The 17591-nt window shown below is 42.4% G+C and overlaps 3 protein-coding genes and 1 long non-coding RNA gene across 8 annotated transcripts; 2 read left to right on the top strand and 2 right to left on the bottom strand.

The window, feature by feature from the left end:
* Window positions 1-367: 367 nt before the first annotated feature.
* On the bottom strand, window positions 368-13854 carry LOC6736779. Of its 5 annotated transcripts, none has more exons than XM_016170853.3 (5): window positions 13581-13854; window positions 2573-3250; window positions 1822-2299; window positions 1422-1656; window positions 368-1347 (listed from the first exon to the last, which is right to left on the bottom strand). In XM_016170853.3, the coding sequence occupies exons 2-5, from the start codon at window positions 2946-2948 to the stop codon at window positions 1183-1185; spliced, it is 1254 nt and encodes a 417-aa protein (XP_016030414.1). In that variant the 5' UTR covers window positions 2949-3250; window positions 13581-13854; the 3' UTR covers window positions 368-1182. The 5 variants fall into 5 exon arrangements, with proteins under 5 accessions (XP_016030414.1, XP_044779051.1, XP_016030419.1 ...); XM_044923116.1 differs by having other exon boundaries at window positions 1912-2299; window positions 13581-13853; XM_016170858.3 differs by lacking the exon at window positions 13581-13854 and adding an exon at window positions 6601-6730.
* LOC120284809 lies at window positions 4078-4968 on the top strand. The gene is made up of 2 exons (XR_005544062.1): window positions 4078-4318; window positions 4391-4968. It is a non-coding gene; the product is annotated as an uncharacterized LOC120284809 (long non-coding RNA).
* A 1079-nt stretch (window positions 13855-14933) lies between the features above and the next one.
* Window positions 14934-15808, top strand: LOC6736778 (protein LLP homolog). Its single transcript, XM_002083598.4, has 2 exons — window positions 14934-15248; window positions 15404-15808. Exons 1-2 carry the CDS (start codon window positions 15063-15065, stop codon window positions 15656-15658), a joined length of 441 nt encoding a protein of 146 aa, XP_002083634.1. The 5' UTR covers window positions 14934-15062; the 3' UTR covers window positions 15659-15808.
* Window positions 15809-15828: 20 nt separating this feature from the next.
* On the bottom strand, window positions 15829-17546 carry LOC6736777 (syntaxin-17). Its single transcript, XM_002083597.4, has 3 exons — window positions 17106-17546; window positions 16804-17050; window positions 15829-16746 (listed from the first exon to the last, which is right to left on the bottom strand). The coding sequence occupies exons 1-3, from the start codon at window positions 17172-17174 to the stop codon at window positions 16157-16159; spliced, it is 906 nt and encodes a 301-aa protein (XP_002083633.3). The 5' UTR covers window positions 17175-17546; the 3' UTR covers window positions 15829-16156.
* Between the last annotated feature and the right edge of the window lie 45 nt (window positions 17547-17591).

The raw sequence follows: 17591 nt of genomic DNA, 5'->3' as shown, positions 1-17591 counted from the left end.
TTAGGCTCGTTTAATTGCCACCGTTTGCCAAGCGTGTCTGCGTTAAAATACTAATCACTAATTAGTTACTTGGCACTTTAAGCGTTGTGAAAGGCTCGTCCGCCTCCCGACCACTTGACCCTGGGGCAACTGCTTCTCCATGGACAATGGCTCGAAATCCACATCCACGCAAGGGCAGCCCTTGTCCATCGAGCGTGACAACACGCTCCTTCGATCCGCACAGTTGACCCACATTGCAAAAGATCTTTAACCCCACTAATTAGTATTGAATCTTTAGGATCAATAAGGAAACCCTTGCTATTAAATTAAGAAGACTCTCCGACGATCCTTTAAATCCCAATAAATCCCATAAAAGTCCAGATGGTTCTTTAAAGTTTAGCAGAATTATTTTTATTGTGATTTTTTCCTTCTGTTATATATATGTTTTTTTTATTTTTTAACCCCTTCTCACACATTTTGTTTCATACATACGCACGCGCATTTCCAACATAATCAGGCATACAATAGAACATTAGATCTGGTGCCAGGGGTTTAATACAATATATCCTACATTTCGATAAGCATACACTTTACACACGGAAATTCATACAAACTCAAATCAATCGATTTTCAGAGACCGATCACGCAAACAAACATAAAGTTTTGCAAAACATACCATAAAGTAATCGTGTGTTGTTGATTGTTAAATAAATAAAATAGTTTTCTTAGCTACATTAACAAAATCGTTTCTGTTGCTTATTTTATACATGCTTTTTTTGTCATTTTTCATGTGTGTGTTTTCTTCTGGGTTTTTTTGCATAATCATTTTGAAAATTTTATTGCATTTTTTTGGTATTTTTCATATAAGTTTTGAAATTGAAACGGCAAACGTTAAAACCTACGCATTTACACAGATAGTTAAATTTTTTTGTGGCTTTTGTTTTTCGTTTTTACACAAGTATTTGTTAAGTTTAGTTAATTAAACATATGCGTTTCTTGTAGCTGCTAGATTTTTGATATTTTTGTGGCATTTTTCCATTTTTGCGGATTTTCTCTCGTTTCATCTGGGGGTTAGGTTAAAATACTAATTAAAATCGCGTCGCCTGCCATGATTGTAATGCTCCTCCTTCGGCTCCTCGGTCGCTGGAGGCATGGTGGTGGTGTTGGTGTTGGGTGGTTGTGGGTGGCGTGGGTGGTGCCCGCCTAGTAGCAGCACTTGCTGCGGTTGTTGTTGGCGCCGCTGACCAGCTTGCAGTGCTGCATCTCCGAGCGGCGTGGGCGGTTGGCCTTGGCCTGGAAGTCGCGCACCTTGTTGGCCCGCTTGATGGCACTGCGGCAGAGCTGCTGGTGCTCCTTCTTGTTCTTGCTCTATGGATTGGATAGAAAGGATAGATCTATTAGAGATCATACACTTTTACCATTGTACTACGTGTAATCCTTACCTTCTGGCTCTGACGAGCCAGCGTCTGCTGCTTCAACTGTACGGCCGCATGGCTATCGAAGCGAGCGTTGGGGGCACGCTGCTGCTCCTGGAGAGCCTGGCGCTGATCCTGCGGCTCAGCCTCCGGCTCGGGCTCCTCCCGCTGCTGCGGCACCTCCGTCGACACCCCGAGATCAAGATTAACAAAACTATCGGTTCCCTCCTGGGTGGACCTAATACTATGATAAACGGACATGCTGCAAAACGAATAGAGAGGCCGCAAGTTAGTCGAGGGTCAATAATTCAAGATGGGTAACTAGTATTTTGCGTGCGTTTCGGCTGCAAATGGCGGTTGTTGGTGGACGGGGGTAGGATGTTGGGATGGGTGGAGACTCGTATTGTGTACTATAAAGATCACCAACCTTGGATGCTCAATCAATAGATTCTCAAATGGTGATGTTTCCATATTGATTGGCCCAATCGAGGTGAAGCATGGTGGCGGTGTTACGTACCAGGACTCCTCCATCAGCACGTTAGCACCCTGGCCATGATCCTGACCCTGGTCGCTGCCGCTCGGCGAGGCCACGTACAGCGACTGGGTCAGCGTGTCATGATCGCCGGCCCCCAGGGCGGGCACACTTCTGGGCGGGCTGAGGGTGCTGATGCTCAGCGGCCGGGAGACGCGCGAGCGTTGCAGATAGTTGCGTTGCTGCTGCGGCCGCGGCCCACTGTACAGGGAACACGAGTTGACGCCCTGCCGGCGGCGGAAGCCAACCGCTGTGCCAGTGGCCACGGTCACCAATGGAGAGGAGGCGGTGGAGCCGCCCCGCGGCTGCGACACCTCCACCACGGAGAGCTCCTCCTCGGAGTCGCTGCGCGGCAGAGAGTCGTCCTCCTCGTCTGCAAGAGGAATAAACCGCATTAGTTTAGCACGAACTATTACGAAAATAAATCTTAAAAGTTACTTGATTTCTTAGACATTTGTTTTGTCATTTTAATACACATTTTCAGATTAAAACTGTTGAATGACCTGAATAACCTGACTTTATTTTCAATGCTTTACATAAGCATCTGAATCTGATTTAAGTGAATCTGATTTATGAGTATCTTTTTCTTTTTAATAGCCTACTAACCTAATAAAAATCTTAAAATTGGCTAGACTTGACAACTCACCTTCCTTCTCCACAATGTACCATTCGTCCTCGTCGAAGTCCTCGTCGACGATCTCGCCGGAGGGCGTCAGCAATTTGGTGATCGCTGGCTGTTGCTTCCGCTGCTGCTGCTGGTTGGTCCGCTGCTGCTTGCCACGCCTGTTCTTGCCCCGCTTGCCGTTGGAGGCGCGCACCGCCCCACGACTGCTGCCCGCTACCGAGGGCGTCGAGGAGGTGACCTCAATTACATCGCCTGCAGCGGGATCGCTGGTCGGGCCGGGATTCGAGCTGGAGTTCGAGTTCGAGGCGTTGGGTCGGTTCTGGGCGGGATTGGCTTCTTGGCTAATGGAATCGGATGTAGCTGATCCAAAGAGATACGATGCGAGGCTGCTTAACATTATACGGGGTTAATGCGGCTGATCCGGCGGTAAAGTGCGCTGGCTCTTTATTTTTATTGCTTCTTGGTTGCGGGGTTGCTGAGATCAAAGATGCGCTTTTCCACTCGGATTTTCGTGGGCCTAGTTTCACAGTTAGAGAGACGATGTGTGGGAGATTGCTTATGTTGCTGTTGGTTTTGTTCCTTGGATTTGCTTGAACGTTGCTCAGTCTTTTATTTAATTCTTTTGTATTTGTTTCTGTTACTTGTTTGTACGCTGTTCTCTTGTCTTGTTTCTGTTTCTTTTTCTTCGTAGCGTAGAAGCTGCAAGTGGAAAGGAAAGAGAGAGTGGGGAGAAACGTGAGAAATGAGCTTAGCAAATTGTGTGCACATTGCGTAATCGCCAACCACCCCTCGGAAAAGTCCCCCCTTTTTTCCCAGTAAGCCGCTTGCTTGCGTGGGCGCACGCGGTTCAATGGGGCGGCTACTTAATTTCATTTAATTGCCCATACGCTGCTAAGTGATGAGCAGCAGCATTTTTTTGAGTGCATACCTCAAGTGCTTGGGTAACAAAGCTTATTTGAAAAATTCCAAGACACGATAGTGGTGGGAAAACAAAAGTTATTCAAGTAATCTTAGAAGAACTTAAGGTCTTGCAAATTTGGCTTGCATAGGAATTCAATTAATTTGATTTATTTAGCTTTATAAACAAACAATTTTAGAGTATTCAATGTGCGTCTTTCAATCCATTCTTGTTAACAATTAATTTAATTGCCTTTCGTTGAAACTCACTTATTCGACTTAATTTTAATGGATGTGCGAATACGTATGTGAACTCGAAAAACGCAAACGACAAGTTCCCTACAAAAGGATGGCAATTATTTTTTATTGCATCACTTGGATGCTATATTATAAATATATAGCTCAAGCGAAATCAATGCAAATGGGCTTTCGAATTCGATTGCAAAAGTGAAATTCTCCCAACGCAAATTAACCGAACGCGCCAATTACGTGTGATTACATTAATCAGATTTTTCTTCTGTAGCACCGTGCTGACAACTGTATAATAGACTGGCCAGTGCCATAAAGTATCGCCGCACTGTCCATTAAGTTTGCCAGTTGATAGTTACCCCCTTTCCACCCAACCCACCTCCCACCGCCCCCAATCCCATCCGATTCCAATTGGAACGGTGTGCATGCGCCGAGCTTATGATCGAGACAATTATATACACACACAGCAGTTGAGCCGTTTGCCTGAACACTAAGTGTGTACTGCATATATGCAATTTGAATCGGGCTCTCGTCATGACAATAGAAAAATGTGTATCCGAGCATATATCTCGCTAAAAGATGAAATGAACTAAATCGGTGGTGCACTTGGCAAAATGCACAGTAAGTTTATAAAGCAATGGAACTTGATATATAGTTGCATTGTTAAGAAAAAGTTTATGTTTTTTTCCCCAGTGCATTTGGCTGATTATCGCATCGTCATAAAGATGCCAGCAGCTCGACTGGCATATTTTTGTCGATCAAACTGCGCGCACGGAAAACGGAAAACTCAAACAAATGGAAATGAAAATGGATCTGAAGCTAAAGCTGGACTTGCAGAGACAATTGCCGGGGCAATTTGCAATTTGACCGCAAAGCAAAAACGTGAAAAGCCACAGAAACTAACAAAGTGAAATCTCCTGCAGCAGAGACACAAAGCGTACGAAAATTGGGTTTGATGAGGCAGTCCAAGTCGAAATGTCAGCGAAAGTTTGACAATCAAATTTGATGGGGGGCCATTGACTTGGACAGCACAAATAAATTCTGATAATTGCCATTGGCAATGGTACGATGCCTCTTCGATGGGTTGCAGGAATACAATAAACATTTAGCCACTCAACTTGACCTCAAAATGCCAGACCATATTTTAGCACATTGAAGAATGCACATCTAACCGAAAATAGCGGCAAAATGTTTTGCATTCGAATTGCATTTGCGTTGCACAACCGCGTTTGCCGTGCAGGCATTTTATAAATAAACACGTACGTATAGAAGACCGATCGAGGGCTCTCCTTACTTTTATGGCCGACAGCTTACAGCACCCTTGATAACCCGTAGGATTGATTGGTCATGGACCCCGCGATGCATATACTCTACTTCGCTTGAGCTGCTGCACAGTAAGCACATTTTCACTTTTGTCACATCTGCAGCCAAATATTTGCGACCTTCGAGTGTTCAGATACAATATATATTCTGATCTGCATTATATATTCTAGTCAGGGTGCATCGCTAGATACCAGATATCATCGCGCTTATTTTAGCTCAGAATTTTGTTGATTTTCCTTTGGCACCGACCTTGATCGCTAATTGGTTATATAAGTCTTAGGAAATCGTTATCCACACAATGTTTGCGCTTTGTTTGCTATCGGAATATGTTTGACTGTTTATCAGCGCCGACTAACAAAAGCGAATTCGCCAACTCATTTTGAGGACCGATAAGCCGCACCCCAGACGAATTCGCCAGACAGCGTCAACTATGCTAATAATTTCTATTTGTATACTATTATACCATTGTTTACTATATAGTCTAGGTCCGACTATAGCGCAGAGTCTGGCGTGTGTGGCAAACGAGCCAGCAGTCGAAAGTTCAGGCTTTGTTCAATTGATTGTTCTACATAGTATCGAGATAGTGGCGGCTCCACTATCCACGGGGGCTTTCAAGTGGGACTGGGCTAATGAACTTGAACTAATTTAGTAGAACTGACAGCTGCTGCGAGCACAGAGTGGAACAAGTGCAGAGCAGGGCTTGCACAGAACTGGAATATCTGGACCATTAAGTCCAAACATCTCTAACGAATTTATTTATACCTCGACAAGTATTTCAAACAAAGAGCCGTATGTAAAGCTTTTTGCTTGAGTACAAACCAATAGCCAATCTGCTATATATACGTTGGGAATGATATCTATATGTGGGCATATATTCATATCAGTCAAATCGTATCTGATTAGCTTTAAGCTCTCGCCCAGTCAAAGTGCAAAAGTGCCTTTGTTTTGAGAGAATTTCGTGTTATTGTTTGTTACTTGTTTTCGCTTTCTTATTATTTTTTTGTTCTGTTTTGGGAAAACAAAAAACAAAGTGGGGTATGGAATTTTTCTCTTTATGGCATAATGCGGAATTATGCAAGCTAGCCAAATGACGTCAGTGACGACCTTGGCAGTGCCTGAATTCTGCGAATTACAGGCACTAATTGGTAGAACAATTGAAAATAGGTAGCTGCGATCTGCTCACCTTATGGATGCGGAAAACTATTAAACTGCACAAGGAAAACACACACGTAAATTCACTAAAACCACGTAGAGTCAGCCACAAAATCGGGTATTGTTTGAGGAATATATATATATATAGGTATATATATGGATATGGATGCGGATGCCACTGCAGACGGTACAGCCTAGTCGACACTCGATTGCCAACTGATTCGACGGAAGCGCATTTGAATTTCAAAAGCGGGCGCAAGAACAAAAGCTACAGTATTCGTATTTGAGAGTATCTGTATCTGCGAGTACCTGTATCTGAAGCCGAGTGTTGCTTGTGTTTTTTCCACTGCAGTTTGTACTCGTTTATTATTTTGGCTTTTTTTCGGTTGGGTATCTCACACTTCTCTTGTTTGTTCGCTTGTATTTACCTAATCTCTTCTGGGATTTTCACTTTTCTTCTTCTGCTGCACTCGATTTTCCGGTGCTGCTGCTGTTGCGTCTGCTTTCAAATATCAAAGGCGAATGCCAGGCAGCGATCGTTGTAAACGCTGGAAAAGTATCTCAGTATCTCTCGGTTTTTTCCCCCAGAGAGCGGCGGAGAGAGCGCAACGCGCGAGCGTTTCTAAGCCCATAATTATGTATTTTTTTAAAACGCAAAAAGCCAACAAAGCCAGCGCCAAAATTATGCTCCAACCAGCTGAGCAGCGCTAAAAAACGGTGAGAGACCCGCGATCATACGTGTTGTTCGTGATTTTTGTTTACCAACAAAGCGATCGCGGCTCTCCTTCTCCAAATACAAACTATATAGCGTATAGTATTCGCTCTCCGATCAGCTGCTCTGACGTTTGCGCACTGACACACTTTCCCGTCCCCGAGCCCGCCCCCCGCCCAACCACCACGTCAACTGTAGCTGTATCTGCTAGATACTTTTCTATCGCCAGACCAAGTGGCTCTTCGCTGCCAACTGGCCACGGGCCGCCCGAGTGACTAAGCTTCGGGGGGAAGGGGGTGATGGAAAAAAAATGAATACACGTCAACAAATCATGGGATTTATTAAATATGAACTGGAAACCTACTTGATGTGGTTACGCCATTTCTTTTTCCATTTAGTAAATATTAGTTTGTTTCGATCTAATTGCTAATAGATTGAGTACATATTACTAGCTTTTTGTGTTATAATTAATTCAGTGCTTTTTTATGGGTTAGAACCATCAAAACATGAATTTATGCCATAACTTGACTAAAAATAATCCCACTGCGCTAAGATCACATTTTTTATAAAGCTAATAACTCAAATTAACAATGTGTATCAATAATTTTTTAATTTTGAAAAAAAAATTTTTTTGGATTTTTTCACTTTTTGACAGTGGTTACATCATCAAAATTTGCAAAAAATGGCAAAATTTAAAAAAGTTCAGATTCGAATACAAATCGATTCGTGGTGTTTCTACGAGCTCAAAAATGTATTACATTCCGTATTTGAACAATTTTTTGATTGTTTTTTGGGAAAAACACTAAAAACAGATGGTGGAAATTCACAACAAAGGAAATTTTTGTAAAAAATATATGATATTGTTATTTAATAATCCCCCATTCCTTAATCTTTTCTAATCAAACGCACAGCTTGCGTAAATATGTTTACATTCTATGCTTATGATTTTGATAAGATATGAATATTTGTGGGTACTTAAATTTTTCCCAGTGCATGGGTGTGGAATACTCGCTATGGCAGAGTAGTTGGCAGCTCCAAAGTTCACGCAAAAATACAGTTTCTCTGCTTAATAATTTCAAATGTTTAATGCCGAGTCACGGCTGAAGCAAAAGGCAGCCAAGCAATAAGTTGTCGGACATTGGGAACGCATAAAAATGCTAATGAACGGCTGAGAACTATTTGCAAACTGTCATTCCCAGGCATTCTCGAGGCATTCGAATCAGTTCAGACTCGATTTCGTTGCCAGTTTGCCAATCATCGCATTATGCAATTCGAAATCAATTCGAAAAGCAATCATCAAGTGTCGGCTACTGCCTCTTTGAATATAAAGTGCTATAAACGCTATATGAGCTCATTTAAAAAAATCATTAAAAATCGGCTACTGCTTGTGCAGATATAAAATATACAGTATTCCATAGACAAAGCGTTTAAATGTTTTTTTCGCATTCTGATACGTTCTAGACATGTATTTAAATTAATAATTATAATTTGGAAAAAATGCAGAAGTTTATACCCACAAATTTTTACAATTAATTTCAATTTATTTATTAAATATATTTTTTGCCTTTTTAAATCGTATTGTGATTTTTTTGGAATAATTAATTTTGATTTTTTTATAATTATCTCAGACCGCAACTGTTGCACACCCAAAAATTGAATCTCATTCGCCACCCATTGAATAATTTTGTTTCGTTTTAGATAATGGGCCATAACACACAAGTGCATGTACTGATACATATTTCTGGCAAAAGCACAACCTCTCGGCCAGGTTCAAGGTTGTTTAGCCATTAGAGCAGCATTTTGTTGTGGCTTTCTATATATTTTTAGATATTCTATCATGCAACAGCGGCAACAACAGCGACAAGGTGTAGCTTTCGCACTGGGAGAACTGCAACTACAAAAGTAGCAGAGCGACGACACAGGTGCCAAAGAGCAGCAAAAAGATCGCCGGATATAGCCAGGTATATATATTTATATATAGTCGTATATATACATAGGGGAAATTTATGTGTGTTTATGGCCAACATACCCACACAAAGTCTTGTGATCTCTCTCCCCATTCCATGCCATTGGCCAACCCAAAGTTTTTATAATTAATCTTAGTCTGCACGCGTTTGGTTTATGCTCGAAAAAAATAGTATAAAAAACATGGTAAAGCAAACAAAAGTCCCCCACTTCTGCGTGGAGGTAAACAATATTGGCGTCATCGGGTGGACGCCAAGGAAATAGAAAACCAAATAGAAAACTATTTGCGCGCGGCAGCACTTTAAATTCAAATAAACAAGGTTCAGATAGAGATGGTGCTCTATCTAATCGGGTAATGTTTATGCCAGCTATGTGGCTGCCACATCTTGTGTCCCAAAATGATTACAACATGCAAACAGCCAGCAAACTGGAAAGGAGGCCAGCATCAAAGACAGTGAAGTGAACCATGGCCCAGCCCAAGTGAACTCGCCTGTTCCGAGCGCTTCTTTCTGGGTTATTGCGCACAAACTCCACTCCAAGTCACCCCCCTTTCTATAAGATCCCCTCCATGGAGCACAGCTTGCAGATACTACGCAGTTCGCCATTATGTGAAGTCAAATGACGAACGCCAACGCATCGACAGAAGCTAAATGCGACATCAAGTGAGGCGACTTTTCATTCGCTTTATGTTTTCATTTGGATGGACAAACATATGTGAATATGGAAATGGAGACGCTCAGCTAGCTGCCATGCATGTGAATGCATTTTTCAGCTGCAGTAAGTGGAAGTTTCGGATGCACTGTAATGGATACCATATGCGGTAGAACATCGTACTCATGTGCTATTCGATATTTTTATGATAAGTATAAGTATTCTATTCTAAAGCCTATTTCTTTATCATCAAGCCAAATAACAAGTTCATTTCAGTAATATCTACAAAGCCCAGTTAAACTGCTCACAGCGACACCAACATGCACTTAGAAAGAGGCTCCACTGTACCAATGAATCGAGGTTCATTGTGTGGCGGAGCTTATCAAACGATCGATGATAAATGTGGGATTGCAGGTTCTGTGCCTGCGCACATATATAATTTCAAGTTCGCGCACCTCGCTGCACTTTGGCTGTACATATTAATGGCATTTAGTTGAGCTTTTTATTATATTTGTATATATATAATTGGATGTTTTATAACGCGTAATTTCAATTAGTACGTGAGACGCAGTTGTGCGCATTCCGTGCGACTCTTCTTAGGCAAATCCGCTGGGCACGGCGCATATTTTTTATCACTTTGTTTATCAATAGCAGTCCGCAGGTCCAGCTGTCGTATGTGGAATTCTGGGTCAGCGCCGTCACTGGCCACCGAATCTATATATTCACTAAACAATCAATCAATCTAATATTCCGCTAGTCAATCGATTCTGGCGGATTACATCAGGCGCTCAACTGGTGACTCGGAAATGAGTCTAGTCATTATGGTGACTAAAGTCGCAGTGAAATAATATAGCTTCTAGCACGTGTGCAGTTATAAAAATAAAGGGCTACACCGGAATAAAATTTGTATGCAAATTGTATTTATAAAATGGCTTAGAAGAATATATCTAGTGGTTATAAAATCAATAGTATGGGTGCGTAAAAGTATGCAGCAACAATCAGGTGTAGTGAGTGCGAACTACTTTGATACTTTCAAACATCTTTCCATCTTTAGTATTTTTCCTCTTGCGAAGTACGATTTCTCTTTATAGAAACTTAATACAGATTGGTGACCTTTTTTCCTACCCTTTAGCAGTTTCCTTACTTCATAATCAAATTAGTTTTTAACACCATTTCCATAGCGTCAGGCGTAAATATAGCACTCAAATTGGCGCAGTTGTGTTTGAACGACGCCAATTAAAAGGAAGATTTATGGGCAAATATAAATAAATCGACCGCCCCCGCCCCTTGCAGACACCACCCACTGGGCTTGAAATAGTTTTCCCGACCGCAGTTTGTTACTGTAACTGTAACTGGTACTGTTACTGGCTTTTCCCCTACATTCGCTGCAGGACTTTTTCCGAACGAAGACCCTAGTTCTCTCTCTCTCTGCTCTCAGTGCTATTTTGTTTACAAACAAATTTGTTTGACCTGCGCAGTCGGAGGGCATTTTCCCCGATGATGATTACCTAGCAACCTTCACGATGGGTCCCATTGAATGTTTTGGTTCTCTCTCTGGCTGCAATTATGTGTGTATATATATAGAGGGAATACCCACCATCCTAAATAATATGTATATATATGTATATACAAAGTAACGACTTCCGCATTTGGGAAAATGTAGGCCCAGAGAAACTTTTTCGCAGCCTCCCGTTCCGCAGCCGTTTTGGGGGTCACCTTTGCTATTTTTGGGCTTGCAGAGGGTGCCTCCTAGTTGGGTGTAGGGTCCGCCCCACATGTTCTTCCCCCCTTTGGAAGCGGTTTAGCTGCAAATCGATGAAAGGCCCATAGCTGCAAATCAGCGCCAGTGGAAAATGAACACGTCAGCAACCCCCAAGTGGAAAACGGGGCAGAGATTTGGGTGGAACTGCGCAGTGTGCACTGTTACTGGGCCTACCACCTGGAACCACCCCGTTTACCACCCCGAATCCGCTACCCTACAGTACCCACATGCAGCTGCGTTTATTTTCAAGAATTATGACATAATTTTTGACATTTAGATGCACAGTTGAAAGAGTCAGGGGGGAAGAAAAAAAACTTACATAACTCGAAAATACTAAACAACTTGAACTTGACTCCGGGTCTTTGTTTCGCCTTGGATTTTTATTGTTTGTGTCCTGAGTAAACTGGTTTTGCTTGCACCTACAGCAGTTTCACTTTCTTCACGGCCATAAATCAGGACCCGCGAGGAACCCGAAAAACAGTAATCCAAAACCGAGACAAGAACATCAAGTGTTGGTTGTTTGGCCTTTTGTTTGGATATCTTTCGGATGCACATGCCTAAGTACAGGTACGGCAAGTCGGCTGACTAAATTTCTAATTATAGTCGGGCATTATCGGGTCTGCAGGGAGGGCAGGGTCCGTCCGCAATGCGTGCCATTTTGGGATTAGCCACCAGTCAGCCAGCCAGCCTTTCCTTGCTACTACAGGTAGAGCTGGCACTGGGTTTTTTGTATCTGCAACCGATGGGCTGAGTTGCGGAGATCCCCTGGGACTCTCTTAAGCTAACGCGTCAGTACCTATGCTCTAATTAAACCCACTAATGCCGTCTAACGACAACCTAATTGCCTTCATTCCCTACTCAGTTCAGTATTCAGAGGAATTGACACTGCTGCAGAGAGAGAAATAATCACCGAATTGGGTCGCTAAGTAGCTAAGTATTTTTTACTTTAAATTAATTACTTTTGAAAGCACAAATGATAGATTCATTTTCTCCCTGTGCATCGCTTGGACTTTCTGTGACTACGGTTACCCTTTTTGGCCAATTAAGGCGACCAGATTTGTTGGCCACGATCGGAGCGGAGCAGCCAACTACTGACTTTATCTGCCAGATACACATTTGGCTGAGTTCGCGTTGCTGCAGCAGCATCATCAGCTGTTCGCTGTTTATGTTGTTGTCTGTGGCTTTTGTTTTTCAATTTTTCTTTCATTGCCACAGACAAACAACTGGCCAGACTTGATTTTTGATCCGGGACGGTTCTTCCCATTCGTTTTGGGGCCCCTACTCCCCACCCCTTCGTTTCGATCCAGCACCTTCGGTTCTTTAGAGGTTTTTTTTTTTAGCTCTTCAGCTCGAAAAATGGACAATGGACAATGGCAACTGCAAGACCTGTTCTGCACATTTGCCGCATGATTCACTTGGGTTTTTGGGCCTGCTTTTGTGGCTGTGGAGTGGCGAGGTTTCTCCTCGAAATGCTCCCTATTTTCGTTTGCCTCTCGGTTGCATCTCAACATCTGAGCAAATGTTGGCAGGCATCCAGGAGATTTTTTCGGCCGTGTTAGTTGAGGAAATAATTGCAAGGCTAATTAAGATGTTAATCAGCGAAACATTCATTGCACTTGCCAACGCCAGTTGACACTCCATGAACACACAATGATTGCACAAAAAAAATATAACTCGATCGTGGGGCAAAGTGCAGCAGCTATAAGTCTCAACACAGAGAGAAAAGTTTCTAAGAGTATGAGATATTCAGAAATTCATTTCAATAAGAAAATAAGCTATATTACAAGACTTTAGCAAAATTTTTAGCAGTGCACTCAGCTGGGAAATGCCAGAGATCTGAGATGTGGCACGGATCTGATAACGATCGCTACAAATGCTGAAAACGTGATGCAAGTCAAATTTATGGCTATTAGATGCCCAGAATGGAAATCCCCTTAACAAGAAGAAACTCGGCCGATTTGCAGCCAAATACAATTGGGGGAAAAACGATGTGTGTGAGTGTGTGTGTGAGTGCATGTGGAGATGGAAAACTGTTGGCCTGGCCGAAAGCCAAGAAAAACTCACACAGCCGCAAAAGTGTGAACTCTTTAGATGCGAAGGTGCAATCCGAATTTTTACCTCCTTTTTCGTATGTATCGCTTGGCTGCACTTTGGGATGTGTGTACATGTAAATCGGCTTGCAGCAGAACTTTTGAGAAACATAGCTGAGCATGTGTTGGTGCGAGTAAGTGAGTGTAAGTGTGAATGTCCTTCCTTGGAGAAGGACTTCCGCTTCAGTTTTTTCCTGTTTTTTGGGGGGGGGTTAAAACTGCACTTACTTGCTGCGCGGAGTTTATTGATCGATCGGTGTCGGAATCGAATCTACCCGTATTCTCTGCAATAATTTGCACCAGCAAGGCTTTTCACACAGTTTTCGAAATGTTTTTTAATTGCCGTGCTTATTGTATTTTGTGCTGATTACTTCCGTTTTTGCTTAACTGACGGGGGTGAGAGTGCGGAGAAGAGCAGCGCTACAGGAACTCCGTGACGTATGCTAGCAACAACGACTGACGAGCGAATGATGGCAGAAGGTCTACAAACTGGCCAACCAAGCTGGTTGCCCCCCTATCTGTGTGCCTCTGCTGTGCGCTGGTGTTGGTGCGCTGCCCGTGTATTGGTGGCTCTACAGCTGAGCCCGACACACTTACCCTGTTTCTGGCTCTTTCTGCTGCTGCGCATGTGCAAGAGAGGCTCTTCGGATACTCTATCCAAATCGAAAGTAACTCAGCTATGTAACTGAAGTAAACATATTGTATTGTATATACATATACATATATAGGCAATATCTTTACTTTCGCTAAATAGATTTGACTTTTTTATAGTCTATCTCTCCTTTAAGTGAGTCTTAAAAAAGTAAATGCATTTAAGCCGAATACTTGTATGCTAATTATATAATTATTTTACGCATTGTCTTAGTTATTAGAGAAATCTATAACATTTTGTACAAACAATAATTTTTTTTTATAAAATTTAGTTTAGTGTATTAAAAAACTAGTCAGTGTAGAGCATTTCACAACCACTACAATTCCTAATTTTGTTACTTTTCGTATTTGGCAAGCCTCTCATTTTCTCTTCAGCAGCTGATTTTGTTTGTATACAAAAATCATATTGCAATATATATATACTGAAAAGGAGAGAGAATAAAAGGTAAATAAATACAGAGTGGAAAAGGGGAAGAATGAGATGAATGGAAACGAAAATGGAAGTGGAAAAAAGCCACAAAAGCTTAATTTGTGGTTTTGAAAAAAGTAATATCTTACATGCATTAAAGGCCAAGTACTAAAAACAAGGGTTTATTAAGTTTTAATATATTTTGTGGTTTAAAAATATTGTAGTTTTTAAAAATGGATGTCCCTGATAATTGATGCAACAGCGCTACAGCATATTAAGGAAAATAAGGACATAAGGTGTAATTAAAATATATGGTATATCATTTTTACACATAAGTGCATTTTACATATAAGGAAGTGTATGTATTCATACATTTAAAGAAAGTGATTTAATTTTAATTTATAAAACTATTTAAAAAACGAGAGTCAAAATAAAACAATTTAAATTTTAGCGGCTAAATAACTGCAAATAGGCCCTGGTCGATTAATTTATTTGCGCTATCGATAAGAATCCGTTTAAAAAAATCGAACAAAAATCGGGCTGTGTTCCAGCTCTAACGCGAACACACGTGTTTACGTTTTTAGCAAATTGAACGCAATTTCTTTACTTCTTTGATCTTTTCGGGTATTACTTAATATTCGACAACCAAAATGGGCAGAAACAATCGCTCGAGAAAACGCCGTGATGAAATGAATAAGATAAAGAAGGCGCGGTACGAAGCCAAGGAGTTAATTCGACTGAAGAAAACTCTGGGACTCCTAGATGCCGATGGAAATGAGATCATGAAGGATATAAGCGATGTGGTCGAAATTAAGACCTCTAAGGAGCTCAAAAGGGTGAGTTATATGATAGCCCCACCTACAAATATACCTATTTAACTTAAATGTGTATGTATGGTACAAAAAACCTGCTTAGTTTATCGCGATACTACCTTCTTTCTTGTTACGTATTTTAAATCCTTATTAAAGAAGAAATTTTAATCCTAAAACAGGAAGCCAAATCCAAGGAAGAGCAGGAACTGATCTACGAGCACCAGGAGAGTCTGGAGAAGGGCGAGAAAGTCAAGGTGACCAACGAGAATACGGGCGTCGAGCACATTTTCAACAGCAAGACCCTCAAGGATCAGTACGGCAACTATCCTGCGTGGTTCAAGAAGAAGAAGACCGCCAAGCGTCTAAGGAAGAAGCAGCACTCGCAGAAGAAGAACTTCAAACAGGCCTGGACCACGGTTAATGTTCCCCTTTAAATCCGGGGCTGGGTTACCCATCTGGTATCTTATCGTAGTTTATAAGTCCTCGCTTAGTTTAGGAGATTTTGTAGGCTTTTTTTACAAAGATGTTATAGCTAAGAGTATATATTGCATATTAAAGCCCAAACAAGTTCTGAAAAACCCAGATATAGTCTCGAATAGTATCATTACCTTTTTAAAGCTACGAGTTATTATTGCATATTAAAGCCTTAAAATCTACACACAGTTGCGGTGTCATGTGAACAACAAGTATCCAACGCTTAAACTATACACAAAGTGGAGTTACATTATGCTCATTAGCTCTACTGCACGTGGAAAATCACAAAATGGGGATATTCAACTAAAATCATGGTCAAATCTCTACTGAACGGAACAATAGCTGCGAACGCTGCAAATCACTCCGTTGGTGGCTGCCTCCAAACGCCGTGTATTCGCCGACCAGATGTGCGTGGTGGCCAGAGCCGTGGATGCGGATCGGGCACTTCCTCCTGCGGGTCATTCTGGCTTCTCTTTGAGCTCCAGTCTCTCCGTCGACTCGCTATCCGGTTCCACCTGCTCCTCCTCGATGTTGCCATGCATAACATTGGGATTGGCCTTCAGCACAGAGCCACCGGTGAAGCCCAGGATGCCACATCCCACCGCTGCCAATCCTCCAGCCTTCATGCCCGCCACCAGTCCAATGGGTCCACCCACACAGGTGCCCAGCAGAGCTCCGACTACGGGGTACATGGCCTTCTTGTAGGTGAGCGCCCGGCGCAGATTCAACTCGCCCTGCTGGACATTCTCCAGAGCTTCCTCCGCATTGTCAGCTATCTTTTCCACCGCCACTGATTGCTCTGCAGTCAGTTGACGCATTCCCTGGAACATCCCGTGCAGATCGTAGATCTCCTGTTGCAGATTCTCCATCTGATCCAGACAGGCTTGTCTCTGCGCCAATTGGTGTTCCTCCAGCTGGAAATTGAGTTGTAGCTGGGGCATGTGGCGGTGAGCGGGTAGACTGTTAATATCCACCTCCTGTGGCTGATTGTCCAGATCGTCATCGTACTGGGAACTCAAAGTGGAGGTGGGTGATTTGAGTTGGAGCTCTAAAATTATAGCAGTTATGGAAATCCGAAATAATTTAGATGGCATTTCAAACTCACCCGCAAATTCCTTCATGCCAGCGAAGGCAATATCTTTGCCAGGTTTCATTAGGTCGTCGAAGCGTTCTAGATCCTCCTCCCGCACCTTTTCTCGCAGTGCATCCATTTCCAGGAGTAGATTCTTGATCTGCTTAATGACCCTCAGAGCATTGAGTTCCTCCTTTTTGATCTTTTGCCAGTCGCCGAGTGCCAGGCTTTTTTCGATATTGCTGCGATGGTTTTTCAGTAGGCTGAGATGGTGGGGCACCTATGAGTGTTAAGGAATTAGTTCCGCTCTTCAGAAGATATAGTAATTAACCTACTGCCACATCCTGAAACCTTTGGATGGAGACCTCCGCCTGTTTGAGTGGCAGCTTCTCATCGCGCGTCATCGTGAACTGAATACTTTGAACTCGCAGCGCCTTGATTTTTAATCACTTTTAATTGTGGTAAAAGTGAAATCTGGGGGATCAGTTTCTGTAACACCCCCCACCCCTTTTTCACGTTGGACCTTGCTTAACAGATTTCCCTGGTTTTTCTGCGCAGTTTTTGCTTTGTTTTGCCAGTGACGTCACTGCTTGATTTTCGGGATGTTTCCAGTGAGTAGTGCTTTGTTGTTGTGAATGAAACTACGGTGGCATGGTTCCAATCATGCTGGTCTTGTCCCCTATATTTATACTGATAATAATTCTATTGTGCAGTCCAATTATTTGTTTGTTATTGGTGATAGCGATGGCACTCAGTTCGATACTACCGTAGATTGCGCAGCCTTGCCCAAACTCGATATTATTCTTTCAGTTATCGATTGT

The sequence above is a fragment of the Drosophila simulans genome, chromosome 3L (assembly GCF_016746395.2).
Source record: "Drosophila simulans strain w501 chromosome 3L, Prin_Dsim_3.1, whole genome shotgun sequence".
Lineage (NCBI taxonomy): Eukaryota > Metazoa > Arthropoda > Insecta > Diptera > Drosophilidae > Drosophila > Drosophila simulans.
Note: the sequence above shows the minus strand (reverse complement) of the source record. Positions and strands in the feature narration are given on the sequence as shown.

Coding starts and splice junctions, on each gene's coding strand:
- LOC6736777 (XM_002083597.4), bottom strand. CDS start 17,174: ATGACGCGCGATGAGAAGCTGCCACTCAAACAGGCGGAGGTCTCCATC. Junction 17,051..17,105: donor AAAGGTTTCAGGATGTGGCA/GTAGGTTAATTA, acceptor TAACACTCATAG/GTGCCCCACCATCTCAGCCT. Junction 16,747..16,803: donor TGGCATGAAGGAATTTGCGG/GTGAGTTTGAAA, acceptor CTATAATTTTAG/AGCTCCAACTCAAATCACCC.
- LOC6736779 (XM_016170853.3), bottom strand. CDS start 2,948: ATGTTAAGCAGCCTCGCATCGTATCTCTTTGGATCAGCTACATCCGAT. Junction 2,300..2,572: donor GTACATTGTGGAGAAGGAAG/GTGAGTTGTCAA, acceptor TTCCTCTTGCAG/ACGAGGAGGACGACTCTCTG. Junction 1,348..1,421: donor TGGCTCGTCAGAGCCAGAAG/GTAAGGATTACA, acceptor TCCAATCCATAG/AGCAAGAACAAGAAGGAGCA.
- LOC6736778 (XM_002083598.4), top strand. CDS start 15,063: ATGGGCAGAAACAATCGCTCGAGAAAACGCCGTGATGAAATGAATAAG. Junction 15,249..15,403: donor CCTCTAAGGAGCTCAAAAGG/GTGAGTTATATG, acceptor ATCCTAAAACAG/GAAGCCAAATCCAAGGAAGA.